Below are 16786 nucleotides of genomic sequence, written 5' to 3'. Positions count from 1 at the left end.
TGGATAAGAATGGGGTTGGGTGCATACGGCAGATGTTCTCAGATAATGAATGGCAGCCTACCATTTCCCCTGAAGAAGAAAGCGTATGACAGCTGCGTCTTACCAGTACTCACATACGGGGCAGAAATTTTGAGGCTCACTATGAAGGTTCAACTTAAATTGAGAACGACTCAGCGGGCAATGGAGTGGAAGATGATAGGTGTAACATTAAGGGACAAAAAGACAGCGGAGTGGGTCAGGGAACAAATGCGTGTTGAAGACATTTTAGTAGAAATAAAGAAGAAATTAACTTGAGCAGGGCATGTATTGCGAAGGCAAAATAACCGTTGATCATGAAGGGTAACAGACTGAATCTCTAGACAAGGCCAGCGTTGCAGCAGGCGGCAGAAAGTTAAATGGGCAGATGAGATGAGGAAGTTTCCTGGGATAAATTGGTCGCAGTTAGCACAGGACCGAGGTAATTGGAGAATAATGGAAGAGGCCTTTGCCCTGCAGTGGGCGTAGATAGGCTGGTGATGATGATGATGCTGCAGGAGGAGGGGGAGTCGGAGAGCTATTTTGTCGATACGGCATTTCCAAATTGTCCGGTCGTTTAGTAGATCCAGATCTACGCGAAAATGCTAGCCACGCTACCTTCACGCCCACAAGCTAGCTTCCTGCAGTAGCTCGCTGCGCTCCCCAACTCCTGTGAGATAGCTAAACCCACCGAAAATTTCCTCCACCGCCCCAGCCAGGTTTTTTACCGACAAGTATTTGGCGTAGACAGTATAAACGGATATTTTTTTACCTAACCATATAAAGCTCTGATCCCGTCATTTCCACGTGTCTTTGTTCCTTTTCGCCGAGTAGCTTTTTTAAATATAAAGCTTTGTCTTAAGCAGTAAGGGATCGGGCGCCCCATAGATGAATCATGGGTTTTCTAACAGGTTTACGAACATCGCATCAAGCAGAGGAGTCAAGGTTGTTTTTAAAGACGGAAGTGGTTTTTTGGCTACTGGAACGCGAACATTTTCGTCTGTCTGTCTGTCTGTCCCTCGATTCAGCCGCCCGGCCAAAGCGAAACAGATGTTGCACAATATGTTTATAACATCACATCATCATCATCATCATCATCATCACCAGCCTATCTACGCCCACTGCAGGGCAAAGGCCTCTCCCATTATTCTCCAATCGCTCGGTCATGTGCCAACTGTGACCAATTTATCCCCGCAAACTTCTTTATCTCATCTGCCCATCTAACTTTGTGCCGCCCCCTGCAACGCTTGCCTTCTCTAGGGATCCACTCTGTTGCCCTTAATGATCAGCGGTTATCTTGCCTTCGCATTACATGTCCTGCCCACGTCCATTTCTTCTTCTTAATTTCTACTAATATGTCTTTAACACCAGTTTGCTCCCTGACCCACTCCGCTCTCTTCCTGTCCCTTAATGTTACACCTATCATTTTCCGCTCCATTGCCCGCTGAGTCGTCCCCAATTTAAGTTGAACCCTCTTAGTGAGCCTCCAAGTTTCTGCCCCGTAGGTGAGTACCGGTAAGATGTAGCTGTCATACACTTTCTTCTTCAGCGACAATGGTAGGCTGCTATTCATTATCTGAGAATGTCTGCCATATGCACCCCACCCCATTCTGATCCTTCTAATTATCTCTGCCTCATGGTTTGGATGTGGGGTCACAACTTGGCCTAAGTGGATATATTCGCTTACCACTTCCACTGCCTCGCCACCTATTTCAAACCGCTGTGCTGTCCCGAGGTTATTGATCATTACTTTAGTTTTCTGCATATTAATTTTCAGTCCCACGGTTCTACTCTGTTCGCCCAGTGCGGAAAGCATGCTTTGCAATTCGTCCCCCGAGTTACTTAGCAAAGCAACGTAATCAGCAAATCTGAGGTTACTGAGGCATTCTCCATTAACCCTTACTCCCACCTGTTCCCAATCCAATGTTCTGAATACTTCTTGTAAGCATGCTGTGAATAACATTGGAGAGATTGTGTCTCCTTGTCTGACACCCTTTCTTATAGGTATTTTACTGCTCTTCCTATGGAGGATGATCGTAGCTGTAGACCCATTGTAGATATCCTCTAGTATTCTCACATAATGCTCATCTGCCCCCTGGTTCCGTAATGCCTGAATGACTGCTAGGGTTTCGACCGAGTCAAATGCTTTCTCATAATCTATGAAGTCTATATATAGGGGTTCAGTATACTCAGCGCACTTCTCTATCACCTGATTGATCGTGTGAATATGGTCCATTGTTGAATAACCTTTACGGAACCGTGCTTGTTCTTTAGGTTAACTTAAATCTAAGGTTGCAGGAATTCGGTTAGCGATTGCCTTGGTAAATACCTTGTAGACTACTGACAGTAAGCTGATCGGCCTGTAATTTTTCAAGTCCTTCATGTCGCCTTTCTTATGAATTAGGATGATGTTCGCGTTCTTCCAAAATTCCGGTACCATTGCGGTCATTAGGCATTGCGTATACAGGTTTGTCAGTTTTTCAAGGACAATTTCTCCGCCATCCTTCAAGAGGTCTGCTGTTATCTGATCCTCACCAGGTGCTTTGCCCCCTTTCATTTCTTTCAAAGCCTTCCTTACTTCTTCGGTCGTTACTGGTGGGATGTCTATCTCCTCTGAACTACTGTCTCGTTCGGCATTATCCTGTATGTCGCGGCTGCTGTACAAATTCCTATAGAACTCCTCGGCCACTGTGACTATTTTATCCCTATTTGTGATGACATTGCCTTGCTTATCCTTAAGTGCATACATCTGATTTTTCCCCACTCCAAGACATCTCTTCACTGCTTTCAGGCTACCTCCGTTCTTTCAAGCGTATTCGATCCTCTCCATATTATACTTCCGTATGTCAGCTGTCTTACGCTTATTGATTAACTTCGAGAGCTCGGCTAGTTCTATTCTGTCAGCTGCGGTAGAGAGTCTCATGGTTTGCCGTTTCCTGATTAGATCTTTCTTCTCCTGTGAAAGTTTACCAGTATCCTGTCTAGCCATAGTGTCCCCGACTTCTACTGCACACTCCGCGATAATGCGTGTAAGTTTGTCGCTGGCTTCCTGCGTCGTAAACTCGGCTTCCTCGTTAAGAGCGGAATATCGGTTCTGCAGCGCGATCCTGAATTCTTCTACTTTACGTCTTACTGTTAGCTCATTTATCGGCTTCTTTCGTACTAGCTTGTTGCGGTCCCTCCTCAAATCTAGCCTAATTCGGGATCTTACCATACGGTGGTCACTACACCTTACCCTTCCGAGCACTTCCACATCCTGCACGACGCCAGGGTTATCGCATAATATGAGGTCTATTTCATTTTTGTGCTCCCCATTCGGGCTTCTCCAGGTCCACTTCCGACTCTCCCGTTTACAGAAGAAGGTATTCATTATGCGTAGGTTATTCCGTTCTGCAAACTCAACTAGTAGGTCCCCCCTGCTATTTCTACAGCCCAGACCATAGTTACCAACTGCCTTGTCTCCGCCCTGATTCTTGCCTACTTTAGCATTGAAGTCCCCCATAACTACGGTATACTGTGTTTTTACTTTAGCCATTGCCGATTCCACATCTTCATAGAGGCGTTCCACTACTTGGTCGTCGTGGCTGGATGTGGGCGCGTAGCCCTGCACCACCTTGAGCTTGTACCTCTTATTTAGCCTAATTACAAGACCTGCTGCCCTTTCGTTAATGCTATAGTATTCGTCTATGTTGCCAGCTATGCTTTTATTGACTAGAAATCCCACTGCCAGTTCTCTTCTGTCCTCTAGACCACAGTAACAAAGGACGTGTCCATTTTTCAGCACCGTAAAGGCTTCGCCTGCCCTCCTAACCTCGCTAAGCCCTATTACATCCCATTTAATGCCCTCTAATTCCTCGAACAACACCTCGAGACTTGCTTCGCTAGATAAGGTTCGCGCGTTAAACGTTGCCAGGTTCAGATTTCATTGGCGGCCTGTTCGGATCCAGGGATTCTTAGCACCCCCTGCTGCGTCACAGGTCTGACCGCCGCCGTGGTCAGTTCCTTCACAGCCGCTGGGGACTGAGGGCCGAGGGTTAGTTGGCGTATTCATGGGAGGTTGTGGCCACCACTACACCAGGGTGGCCAATCCTGCTCTGGTGAGGGAGTGCATTTCCGGCAATGGTCGCCGGGGTCAGGCTGCACCCCAAGCCCCTTTGTGCAATTCCATGAATACGCGGAATTTTTTTTTTTAATCCGGTGGGAATTGTCCAGCACCGGGATTCGAACCACGCGAGACGGGTGTTCTACCACTACGCCATCGCTGCATCAGGTTTATATAGCCACAACCAAATGTAAACATCTAAGCCCCTTGGCAATGTCCAAACTGGTCAATATTCTCAATATTGTTGCGCCTAAGCAAAATATTATGCGTACTCGGGGAAAGAAATCAACACAGAAGTGATTTTCGCAGTGGTTTCTTTATTACAAATACACGGACGGTTGATTTAATGAAAAGTACGTCCCGAAAAATACAAAAGCGGTCATCCGAGGTTTCTCTTGTGGCATTTTAATAAATAAAACGCTAACAGTAACTAAAGGTTCCTCTAGATAGATTTAACGTTCCGTTTTGAACACACGTAGAGTAGGATTACAATGTAGTAGGTGGCATCGATTCGCGTGCGTCTCCGCCGTTTGGCAGCGCTCGCTTTGAGGCATTCGGCATGAAGCAGTGAAACTGGGTCAATTTAAATTACTTGAGCAAACCGGAAGCGTGCTTTTATCTCTGAAGTAGCGACACGGGACGGGAGCAGCATGAGAGTTGAGCAGGTAAGAGAAGGCAGACATGTACTTGGCAGCGGCGCTGACGACTATCATCTTTGGCCGACATTTGCAACCAATTGAGCAGGTACGGGGCCAATCTTTTTTGGTGCGTTGGAAATTATCACATTTTTTCAGGAAAGCAGGAAAGCCGAGAATAAATGCGATTAGTAGCACTGAAAAAGGCACGTGCCGTATGTCAGTGGAGTTGTTCCGGCGTTGCCTCTCAACCTTTGCAATAAGCAGTAGGCTACTAGGCCAGGCAGACTGGCCGTCGCCTAACGACAGGCTTCGCGAACACAACGTTTCGAGCGAGGAAAGTGGCCATTTGAGACTACGCTAAAAGCAGCATGCCGGAGTGTCTCGTTTTGAACAGGGCACATTATTCGGCCGTCACAGAAATGCGAAAATATAGGAAGCGGCTGAAACACAGTGTTTGAGACCGTTCTGTCAGCGTTCCATCCGCGTCCGTCTCATCACAAGAGCTGCACTTTCTTTCGGCTCGTGGCTAAACGTGAAGTGCATCACTGGGCATTTTATATGACAATTTTGTTTCAAGATTCTTTATACATATTTCTTCTTGATTGCACTGACCATGCTAGTGAGCATAAGCTGTGGCCGCGAAATAAAAGTGCAGTTGTTTGTGGCGCTCTGCGTTGTCGCCGTCTGCATTGCCCCGTCTTTAGCCCTCACCTTCCGCCCTCACCTTCCGGAACTGAAATGTCATACCAAATCGCCGAAGCAGCTCCACGTGACCCTTAATTTTCACATATTTTTTCACATGTCTTTAACGTTCATTAGGCGTTTCGTGAGATACTATGATTATTTCTGTACATAAAAATGTCATACTATTTGTATTTGAACCTTACATTCGGATTGTTTTGTTTACATCCACATGCTACGCCCTTTTTATTAGGCTTGTCGTAATGGAGATATACGGAACAATTTCCTGCTTTGACTTTTTAATGACGCTAAGTTTTTTGTTCAACCAGTCGTTATGTATCGGTCATTTTAAAGGTGTGCACCAAGAAAAATGTACAGGCTAATATAAAGCTAGTACAGGCTGGTTGCTTAGAGCAACTTTCACAAGGGACGTTTCACACAAGAACACACACAAGGAAGCAAGTTTCACACAGGAACGTTTGCATAGAACCGGCGACCTTGCAATCATTCTTCGCTTGTGTATCCGGTCTTTTGACCATGATTATACTCAAATGTTGTGTTCATTACTAAAATTCATCATTCTTACGTAGACTACTTCAATATTCAGAAATTTAGGTGGCGTGCTTCTAACATCTCCCTCGTAGTGAACGTATATCGTCTGGAAACTCATGAAAAATGAATTTATGTTTCCTTTCCAATACACCAGATTTTTCATCCTTGTTTTCGCATACCTATGGAATATGTTTGAAAATATAGCAGTTCCATTTTTATTATTACCCTATTTAGGACTTGTGGACAGGTGCTTACAAATGGGCGTATTTTGCTTTCCTTTTCCACCACTTGTTTGTTGCATTATTTCTCAGTAAAGATAAGGTTGCAACCAGGAAAACAAAACTAAAATACCTATACATGTTTGGCGATTACGCGACAAAAAATAAGAAAGTAATAAAAATTCTCCTGTTTCCCGTCTTGGAGCTTACGAGAATGGTCGTTTTTGGAACATTGTCGTTTCACAGTTGCGTGAATGGGCACACGGATTTCACCTCGTTTTTCTTTTCCGGGCTCCGTGATGACGACTTTTGGTTGCGCTTCGTCGAAAGGTGAGCCCTAGCTTCCCTAGGCAACATTTCAAGACCACCTGGCGCGTGAAGGGAGCAACATTTTGCGCTTTTCAATCGCAAGAGGGATGGCCCGCTTTAGGCTTTGGCCGGTAATAAAATTTTTTTAAGGTTGCGGGGAGCGCTTAGTTGAGAGCAGGTGAAAAGATTGGCAAAGTGCAGTTCTTTCAGAATTGAAACCTTCCATTGTTTCTGCCAGTTTGGAGTGCTCCCTGAAAGCCCCAAAAGCCCCATCATCATCGTCAGTAGTGCCATATTGTCGCAACCACTTGTGCAAAATCTTCATTCGCGGTAAATCTATGGATGATGTGCTCCTTTAATCTGTACCTTTGGCTATCGAAATATATCGCGGGAGAAATAAAAAAGATGAGAAGATTTCTCTCCGACTCAGGGCTGTTGGCGGTATACAATCTGTCCTGCTCGCCACTGAACAGCACATTGTATCTTGACAACTGTTTTACCTCGTCCAATCTCCTGACGAAACTGTTTGACCAGAGATTACGGATGACCGGGAATGTACGACAGATGAGAACAGGTGGCTGTCTGCTGAAGAATATAAAAGACGTCCGAAATCAAGGAAGAGGGTCTTTCCCCTGCAAGTGGGACCCGACGGTCCACGCATGGACATTGTACTATAAGAGGTTTAGCAGGTGTCGTAAAACCACCTCTGACACGAGCCTTTTGGTATTGCAAAATACCTTTCACAATGTTCAACAGGTAGACATCCGTCAAGCACATATGATCCAAAAATATTCCTAGGACATACGGGGAGTAAACCCTGTAAATCGTCTCGTCGAGTGCTATCGCCTGAAGTTAGGGAACAGGATCTATTTAGCACTGGTCTGAACATGGCTGTCGTCAGTGGAGGGCTGTTTCACTGCAGGCTTTGCGAAGGAGCCGATTCAGAATGACACACAGCATTTGGGCGGAAGTCGCCATGTTCCTTGCTACCCCTCGAACGCATGCTCAACGAACGACCTTGTCTCAATTTTTCGGAGATTTGAGGAGAGGAAAAGTGATGACGAATACATCATTTTCAGTTGTGCAAAGGAGGTGTGCAGGGTCCAAGGAAAACTAACACAAATAGTGTAAGGAGCGCAAAAAGCAGACGCTCAAAAATTGTTGGCAGCTTACCACGGGTTACAGATCCAATAAGATAACAGGACAAATTTTTCCAGAACATTGTTATCAGTTTGTGTACTTTTCAGACGCCTTCTAGGAAACAAAGGGTATTCTTCAGTTGACAAGAATACGCAATTGCCACTTTACTAGTGAATAAAAGGCGTTTCAGACAACACCTGCACTTCCTTTATGGGAAGCGCCAATGTTCGAAAACTGGAAGATGCAAAAAGCGTATTAGATATTATGAATGTGGGGATTTTCTATCATCGTTATTTCAGAAGTCCAATCCTAATTATAAGCATAAACTGCCGATTTTTTTAGTAATATTTTATAGCGCGGAATTAAAAAGTCACAAAACAGAACATGCAGAGTTGCCGAAACTTTGGCCCTCGAAGAAAAATGATCCATTTGATTGATTGTGGGGTTTAATGGGCCGCCGCAACGCAGGCGATGAGGCGCACCGCCATGGAGAACTCCGGAATAATTTTGACCATCTGGGGATCTTTAGCGTACGCCAAAATGTAGAACACAAGGGCGTTTTTGCTTTTCACCTCCATCAGAAGAGCTTCCGCCTCGGCCGGGAATCGAACCCGCGTCCTTGTGCTCACAGCACAACACCAGAAAATTTCTCCAGAGGTTTGAAGCCCGTAAATAACGCACCCTTAAGCCACAGTGCCGCCTTTTTTGCGACTATTATTTCTTTACGGCTTAATTCTGCCTTCACCTAGTGAATACAGTTCGTAACCCAAATTTCCAGATTTCTCCTTTTCGGTTAAAAAGAGCAAATATTTGTAATTAAGAAACAAATGAACGATGCCATAAAGTAATTTACGGTTGCTGATGCGACCAAATACAAAGAAAAAAAATGACATTGCGGGTATGTGAAACAGTAAGCACTTGGTTTTATTTTTATTTCGTACCGCTGACTGCGTACTACCTGCGTTCTTTACGCAGGGTGGTCATCTCATTTTTAGCGACCACGTAGCCTATCCCCGAGGAACATGGCAGAGGCTTCTTCAAGACATAGTGCACCCGTTTTGGATGTTGGGATCCTGCAACTGCCATCTCAACAGAAACTGCTACCAAGACCTAATGAAGGAAGTGGGATTTTCGGGTGTGACTGTCAACTATATACATGTCGACATGCCCACTGTCATCAGCCGCCATGCTTATGGAGTGGCTGTGGCTTAGAGCTATGGAATGTTTCTTCTACGTACTCCCGAAGATACAGTAAAAAAGATCTTTTGAAAGATTGGAAAGATTTAGAAAGATCTTTTGAAAGATTTTTATCCCGAATTGTCCTACGTGCATGTATTGTTGCAGGCGACAATTGCGCATTTTGTGTGCACCAAGCTTTATGATCTGAAACAGATCGAAACTACTGCTAAGTGTTTGGGAGATTGCTAAAGCTTTTCTATTCTTTGCAATTCGTTCCTCAATTAAATAAAGCCTAATTGTTTTATTAAGATTCAATATCCCAGAAATTCTGCATTAAGCTTAAAGGAAGGTTGGGCACGTTTGTGTTGGTGCGTTCCTGGACAGGTATAGAAGACCCTTCTGTCCATAGACAAGACTGCCACCCAATCCCGGCTTATTGTGATTTTATTGAACTCTGTTGCTATACGGCAAAGGGAGTTTTAAAGCCGCTTTCAAATCATCGCAATATCACAGTAGCGGCCACACGTAAACATTCGGCTCTTTGGCTACCCTATTCTGCAGTCGGGAACAGGTGAGGCTCCTTCAAAAGTTCTGCTCGCAACCAGCAACGACCTGACGTACGTGCAGCATGCCTTGCCTCCAGATGACACAAACGAGTATATTACAGTGACTATTAAAAGTTATGCGCAGAAGTTTACCCTTATCATGGCATGCATTCCACCTGATGCTGCATTTAACGTGGATCATCTCCAGCACATCGTACGCTCGACGCCGGCACCGCATGGATTAACTGTAGATTTTAACGCGCAGAAACCCCTCCTGGGGTTACGACCACATTAAGACCACAGTTAGCATTAGGCACTAAGACCAGCATTAAGACAACAGTTAGAGGCAGGCGCTTGTTCGTTGCGGCTTGCCGTAACGGCTTGACTTTCATTAATAGCGGTAAACCCACGTTTAGCCGAGGCGCAGTATCGAGCACACTCGATGTTACCATGGCGTCCCTCGGAATGTCACGTAGGGCCCAGTGGTACGTCGATATCGAGTCACGCGGAAGGGACCACCTGCCGGCATAGATATATATCTCGCTGGATGATCCATGGGGAGGACCCTTCATTCGAGAAATTCGTTGCCCGGATTACCCTCTTTATTATACTCTTATTGAGGAGCTCTATGGGAATTTTGAATCGCACAGTGACCTAATACACTACATGACACCGGCGAGAGGTTCTTTTACGAAGTCCTTTCATCTACCCTCGAGGTTCTGTGTGGCAAATGCGGAGTACCACAGGCTCTGCGCGGTGCGTCGCAGGGCTGAAAGGTGTGCTCGCTAAACGGGAACATCCGAAGATATACAAGCCGCTGGACGAGCACAGAGGCACGTACAACGACATATGAAGAAATTGGTTGAGCTGGAATGGAAGTCATTGGGCTCAAAATTACACCCGCCAAAACCTCTCACGAGGATGTGGAGCTTACAACGTAGCCTGCGGGCACCCCCTACTGCTCTGCACCCTTTCTACTCTATGGCTTTGCGACAGAATCGCCGTGATCTAGACATCGCTGAAGATTTCTGCGCCGAAGTAACAGCCTTTTCGGCTCCAGTCTTACCTGCCAGCCTGACAGCTGCCTCATTGCTCTCTGTAATTGCAGAGCTAGTTGCTTGTCTGCCCTAAAAAAGGCTTCTGCTCCGGGTCCAGATGGCATCAGCTATGCAGCTTTGTCGCACCTTGGAGACAAAGCTAAGCGCTTCCTTCTCGGCACATACAACCGCAGCTGGAAAACGGGCCACCTCGAACCGGGCTTGAAGCGCGATCGCATTGTTCCTGAAGTCAAATCCGCGATTATCCCTACGGAAATTGAGTCTTACCGCCCCTTCGCACTCCTGAGCTGCGTGGGGAAGTTGATGGAGAAAGTTGTCCTTTTTCGTCTAGACTGAGATTTGACAAAGCGAACGAGTATGCCCCACAGTTGACTGGTTTCAGAGAGTCTCGCAAAAGCATCCACAACGTGCTTGCCCTTGTAAATGACATAAATAGTGCAAAATTCCACTTTCGCATTACCCTAGCAGTGTTCATTGATATAAAGCAGACTTTGACTGGGTGGAACACGAGGCTGTAAGATCTGTATTAGAATCGGTAGGCATAGGAGGCCGCATATCTGCGTGGATATATGATCATCTCTCTGACAGATCCGTCTTTATGTCCACGAAGGACGGTGAATTAGCCTCTCACGATGTCCCGCAAATATGCCACAGGGCGGCATTTTAAGCCAGCCCAATTTATTATCAGCTTCTTTGGAATTGGGAAGTGCGAGCCACACACTGTTGAAATATCGCTCTATGCCGAAGATATCTGCACCTGTAGCTCTGGCTGCAACAGGCGAGTTTTACGAGCTCGCCTTCAAAAAGCCATCAATTCAATAGTGGACTTTTTGAAAAAACGCGGCATCGAAATCTCGGCTAGAAGATGTACTGCAATAGCCTTCACCAGACGGGATCTCTCCCGCTATCATCCTTCAGCGGCAGGTGTCCCGATACTTTTCGTGAACTCTCACCGATTCGTGGGCGCAACACTTGACAGGTCGCTTACGTGTTCCCCTCACGTTCGTCTCTTGAAAGAGAAACTGGGCTCCTTGGCCCATGTGTTACGCATACTGACCAGCGGCTCATGAGACTGTTCTATTGGGCCCCTCCTACGTCTCTACACTGCACTCTGCGAAGGACTTCCGATACAACATCCCAGTACTCGGCCCTCTAGGCGCTTCATAACAGAGTATAGGCGCTTCATACCAGAGTATAGGCGCTTCATACCACGTGTACTGGTCGAAAGGGAGATCCGCACACTCTACCACTCTTGTGCCAGAAGTGCCCTGCGCCGCTTCATGTCCCGCCCTGGATGTACTCCGCCTGGCGAATTGTCACCACAACACCGGGAATTACCAGTAAATCAAGATTGCCAATCACAGCCCTAAAGTACTTCACTCTAGAGCACCCTGGAGCGCCACAAGCATATCTACACTGATGCATTAGTGACGGCCACATCATGTGCTGTGCGAGTCTCGGTTCCATCGATGCGGACCACAATTGCGGCCAATTTAAGCCGCAAAACAACATCGACGACCTCCGAACTTGCTGCCGTGCGCTCCGCTCATCAGTACATTAGTGGGCAAGAAGCTTCTGTGTGGGTCATTTTCACAGATTCACGGGCGGCGCTTCAACAACTAGCATCATTTTCACGCGAACAGCTGGCCCACGAAATACACGCCCTTCATACCCCGGCTGCCAGCTTGCTCCACGAGGTAGTGTTACAGTGGCTTCGTAGCTCGAACGGAAACCTGGCTAACAGAAGAAATTCTTAATCATGAAATCGCACCCCCTAACTACACCGTCGTGCGGAAGGATAGGCCTACACGAGGCGGGGCGTTGCGCTTTTAATTTGTAGTGACATCACGTTCACGGTGCTCCAAGTCGAAGATGTTGAAGCTATATTTCGTAGATTATAGCTGGGTTCATGCTGGCTCATTGTGGCATGTTGTTATTTAAGCCACCCGCGGAATCAGCATTGATGCAGTCACTCTACCATTATATGAAAAACCGCGTGCTGAGGGCGAGGCTGGTCTTGTTAGGGGATTTTATTCTTCCTGAAATAAACTGGCAGACGATGTAGTTTTACTCAGCTAGTGGTTAATCCATCATAGACACCATGCTCCTGTTAAGCTCTCGGAAATAGTAGATGGGCCTACACGTGTACAGGGTTACTGTGCAAGTATACGCGATCTTGTAGTTCTGAGCGACCATTTCCCGTCAGAGAAAACGGGCTTTGACATACTGAATGGCCTTTCGGATCACAAGCTTATCTTCTGCAGCGTCCCTATCAAAGACTCACAAATCCCTATAAACTTCCGCATTACATACTCAGACTTTAGTTCTGCAGATAATAGCAGTATATTAAATCACCTAATTACTGAAATTTATACCGTCAGAGATCTTTTAGAGACTGCAGCTAGTGATATGGGTGCGCTTTGGCGAAAGTTTGAAACTATATTTTCCAGTGCATAAAAAGCGACGGTTCTTCTAAGAGAAAAGAAAACTAAACGGCATAACCCATGGGTCACTCGGGGCATAATCGATTGCCAACGTCAAGTAAAGCGATTTAGCATGCCCTTGAAATGAAATCCTGGACAGGTAGCTAAGAATAATCTTAGAAAAGCCATAGATGACATGAAAGTAACAAGTAAAAAAGGAAAAAACTAACTACTTTGAGATAACGCTATCCTACTTTCTCAAAAAAAAAACTCTCCCCGAAAGTCCTGGGATTACCTTAAACCTAAGAACTCTAGCGAAACGTCAACGTCCAAAAAAGAAAGCCAGGTAAACGCAGACTCACTAAATGAATACTGAAAACTGCATTCACTGTGTATAACGGTACCTTACCTGAAATGGAATACATTTTCCACAAGTAGATTTACCCACTTACTGTAACCTAGAACGGTATACCTAATCTATTTCTTGATTTAGACACAAACAAAGCTACGGGCCCGGCCAATGTCCCTAATATTTTTTTGTCAGATACGAGAAGCTAAAGGATAAATATATGCCGTATATAGTCGCATAATGATCGCACCCGCGTAATGGTCGAACCCCTGCAGTCTGTCGTCAAAATTCGATTTTTTTTTTATTTCCCGCGTAATTAACGCACCCTGAACTTGCCGCAGCAGTATGTCGTATGTGTGCCAAGCCTAGCTGATGATGATCGTGCGCCCCCCTGCTTCCTTTCTTTTCAAAGAGTACATGTCTACGTTATTGCCGATATTAGCGATATCGAGACTTGCCGATATTAGCGATATCGGCAAGCATGCGTTCAATATTTATGAGGAAGAAACTCTCACTAAGTGCACATAATGTACTCACAACGCAAAGAAAAAAATGTGCTAAGCTTGCTGCATCGGCCCCCATGTCTATTTTGTTGTCCGGAACTGTGACAGTGGCAGACACTTATTGGTAGCCCTGTTGTCACCTCGCAGCAGACTCGTTCCGGCGCGTTCCATAATTCATGAAAACACTGCACTTTGCTCCACTTTGCAAAGCAGCTGGCGGCGATGTGCGGAGTTTTTTTATTAGTTTTTAGATGCGACGCATCTCTTGTCACGCTCTTGTCCGCACGCTCACTGCACATGCGCCAACTCTCCTCCGTGCTTCTCGCCAATGGCTGTGTGCAATGCGCGCTCTCTGTCTCATTATCATAACAGCTGCGCGCACTTCGCTGACGCTTCTCTCTCGCATTTGCTCTCGCTGCGCATGCGAAACTCCTCCGTTTGTCTCCTCTCCTTCAAGTGCTGAATATAAAGCGGTGAGCGCGCTGCGCCGGTTCAGTCAAGTGCGTGCGCTTGACTGCGCTTGACTTTGCTTGTGCTTCGCTTGACGACGACGACTCCGTTGCTTCTTCCGGTGTAGTGCGATGGAAGCAACAGTCCCGTCAGCGAGTGGTTTGACACAATCGAGTACCAGCGTCAATCCAAACGATGATGGCAACTCTCTCATGTCGCGTATGCATGTGCATGAAAAGTAAAATTACGCCCATCTTCCCGCGTATGAGAACACCCGCACGTGATGGAATGCATCATACGCGTTCACAACACGTTTCACGCGATTTAGAGACTCAACCCAATGGAAACGCCTACTGACCCCCCCCCACCCCCTCCCCCCACCAATGCGTCGCATCACATCAGGGTTCCCTCGCGGGAAGATGGGCGTACTTTTTTATGTTCATGAGACCTATTGTAAAAATTTTGACCCGCAACTTGTTTGCCTTTTCTGTGCTCAAAGTTTTTTGCGAAAAATTTACCCCGCGTAATAAACACCCCCCTTATTTCGCATCAAAAGTTTCGGAAAAAAGTGCGACCATTACACGAGTAAATGTGGTATGCATTCTTTTCATCAAGTTACTATTAACTGGTGTTCTACCACAAGAATAGAAAATTGCCAAGGCTGTCCCAGTGCATAAATCAGAAAATTCGGGTAATTTCACCAACTTTTGCCCCATATCTTTAACATGCACTGTGTGCAAAATACTTGAACAGGTCATCCTCAAACACATTATGTCATTTCCTCAGAACCGGAGCATTTTATCGAGGTAGAAGAGCGGCATTAGGCAAGCTTTATCTACTGTTACGCAGTTAGTCGAAATAACGCACAATTATCACAGTGCCCTAATATTCAGAAACAAATTGACCTAATCTTTTAGACTTCTCGAAAGCCTCTGTTACAGTGTCTCATGTAACATTACTACGAAAGCTGTAAAATGTGCTTGGCGACACTGTTATTGTGAAGTGGATTAAACACTACGTAACTAATCGTGTGCAGTACGTAGAATTCAACAATAAGACATCCGCAATCACGCAGGTAACATCAGGAGTTCATCAGGGCTCTGTTTTAGCACCTATTCATTTCTTTATTTTTATTAATGATTTACCATAAAGAGTCCCAGTTAACATAAAAATATCCTATGATGACTGTGAGATTTTCAGCAAAATAACAACAATAAAAGATATCTTAAAGGGGCCCTGCAAGGCGTTTTGAGCACACTAAATGAACTAGCGCAATCGTTAGATTGTGTCGTCAAAGTCATCTGTGCCAAGTATTACTCTTTTACGCGCAGCGGAAAGCTCACACTTTTGTTGCAAAGTTTTTCGCTTTTTTCTCATCCTTCCCTTCGTGTTTTCGGACGCCGCCATCTTCACATGTCTACGTCAACGATTCCCAGATGTTCGTCATGAGCCAAACATCCTGCTACTGGGCGACTTTTTCACGCACTTCCGGCAAAGAGATGAGTCGCCTGCTCAGCGTCGGCTCGCCGGCTGATCTGTCAGAGTAGTGCCGGAGTGCTTGGACATTTTACGACAAACGAAACAGGTGTAAACAAATGCTTAACCGTTTGTATTGAATGTACCACGGCCATAACACGACATGGATATTCTGTTACCTGAGTACGTTCCATAAAGAAAGCGTTGAAGCACCGTGGCCCTTCTTTCGTGCAATCGCAGAGAACGCCCTGAGCCGAATGCCGGGGTTTGGTGCACACATTTTATTCAACTCCAAAACAATCCAGAGATGCGTTTCGAACAGACACAACGTCACAACATGCGTTGCAAGTCTCAACCGCGATTGACAGACGATGGGTTGCCTCTTCCTGCCCGTCGTAAATTCGGCACTCACCTCGCGCGCGGTTTGCGGGGACGAACAGGAAGTCACTTAACTCTGGCGCACAAGCCGAGATGGCTTTTAGCCACGCACACTGCACATACCCCATGCGAGGTTGAGTCGTACGTCGCTCGAGAAAGATAATTCGGACCATGGGAAGCACTATCCACCCGCAGAAGCACAACGTCGCATTTCATCGCGAAACAAAGGAGTCCACACACACACGCCAACGCCTCCTGTAATGCAAAACGCATCTCGCACTTCCCAATGGGAGTGAGTGGTACGCCTGCAGTACCCACATGGCGCGAGGTAGGGCCCCGAGCTGAACCGGGATCACGGAACCGTAACTGACTTCTAGAGTGGTTTACGCCTTGTTGCCAAGGCAACCGATGTTTGAGAATGTCAAACAAATGGCGCTCGCTCCAGCGCTAGAAAGCTCAGATCCGCGGCGGAGCATGTTTTGCCAACGTTGCCGCTCTCCACCTCGCGTCGCCCCAAGCTGAACTGGTCACATGATTGAAGCGTTATGTGCATGGGTTCTGTATCTGTTTAAAATGTCTTTTTCACATGTTGCCGCCAGGAATTACCACCGCCGCAAAATAAGGCCCGGCACCAGCGGGGCCACATCTGATACGGCGCTTTTTGGATAAACCGAGTTGGTGCATCAAAGGAAACGAGCGCACGATCCTCCCCGTGCGGCTGCGAGTTCACCACCGATAAAAAGTCACGTGCCGCCAATAGCAATTCCAGC

At 46.3% G+C, this 16786-nt stretch overlaps 1 protein-coding gene across 1 annotated transcript in view; it reads left to right on the top strand.

Moving 5' to 3' along the window:
- Window positions 1-12117, top strand: part of LOC144151521 (thiol S-methyltransferase TMT1B-like) — a 31298-nt gene extending 19181 nt beyond the window's left edge. Inside the window, exon 4 of the mRNA XM_077682603.1 lies at window positions 8631-12117. Coding sequence (XP_077538729.1) covers window positions 8631-8867 — 237 coding nt within the window. The 3' untranslated portion in view covers window positions 8868-12117. The remainder of the gene's footprint in view (window positions 1-8630) is intronic.
- The last annotated feature ends 4669 nt before the right edge of the window (window positions 12118-16786 follow it).

Source organism: Haemaphysalis longicornis, unplaced genomic scaffold, assembly GCF_048455015.1.
Source record: "Haemaphysalis longicornis isolate Haplotype H1 unplaced genomic scaffold, Haemaphysalis longicornis Haplotype H1 scaffold_9, whole genome shotgun sequence".
Taxonomy (NCBI): domain Eukaryota; kingdom Metazoa; phylum Arthropoda; class Arachnida; order Ixodida; family Ixodidae; genus Haemaphysalis; species Haemaphysalis longicornis.
This window is presented reverse-complemented; position numbering and strand designations above follow the sequence as displayed.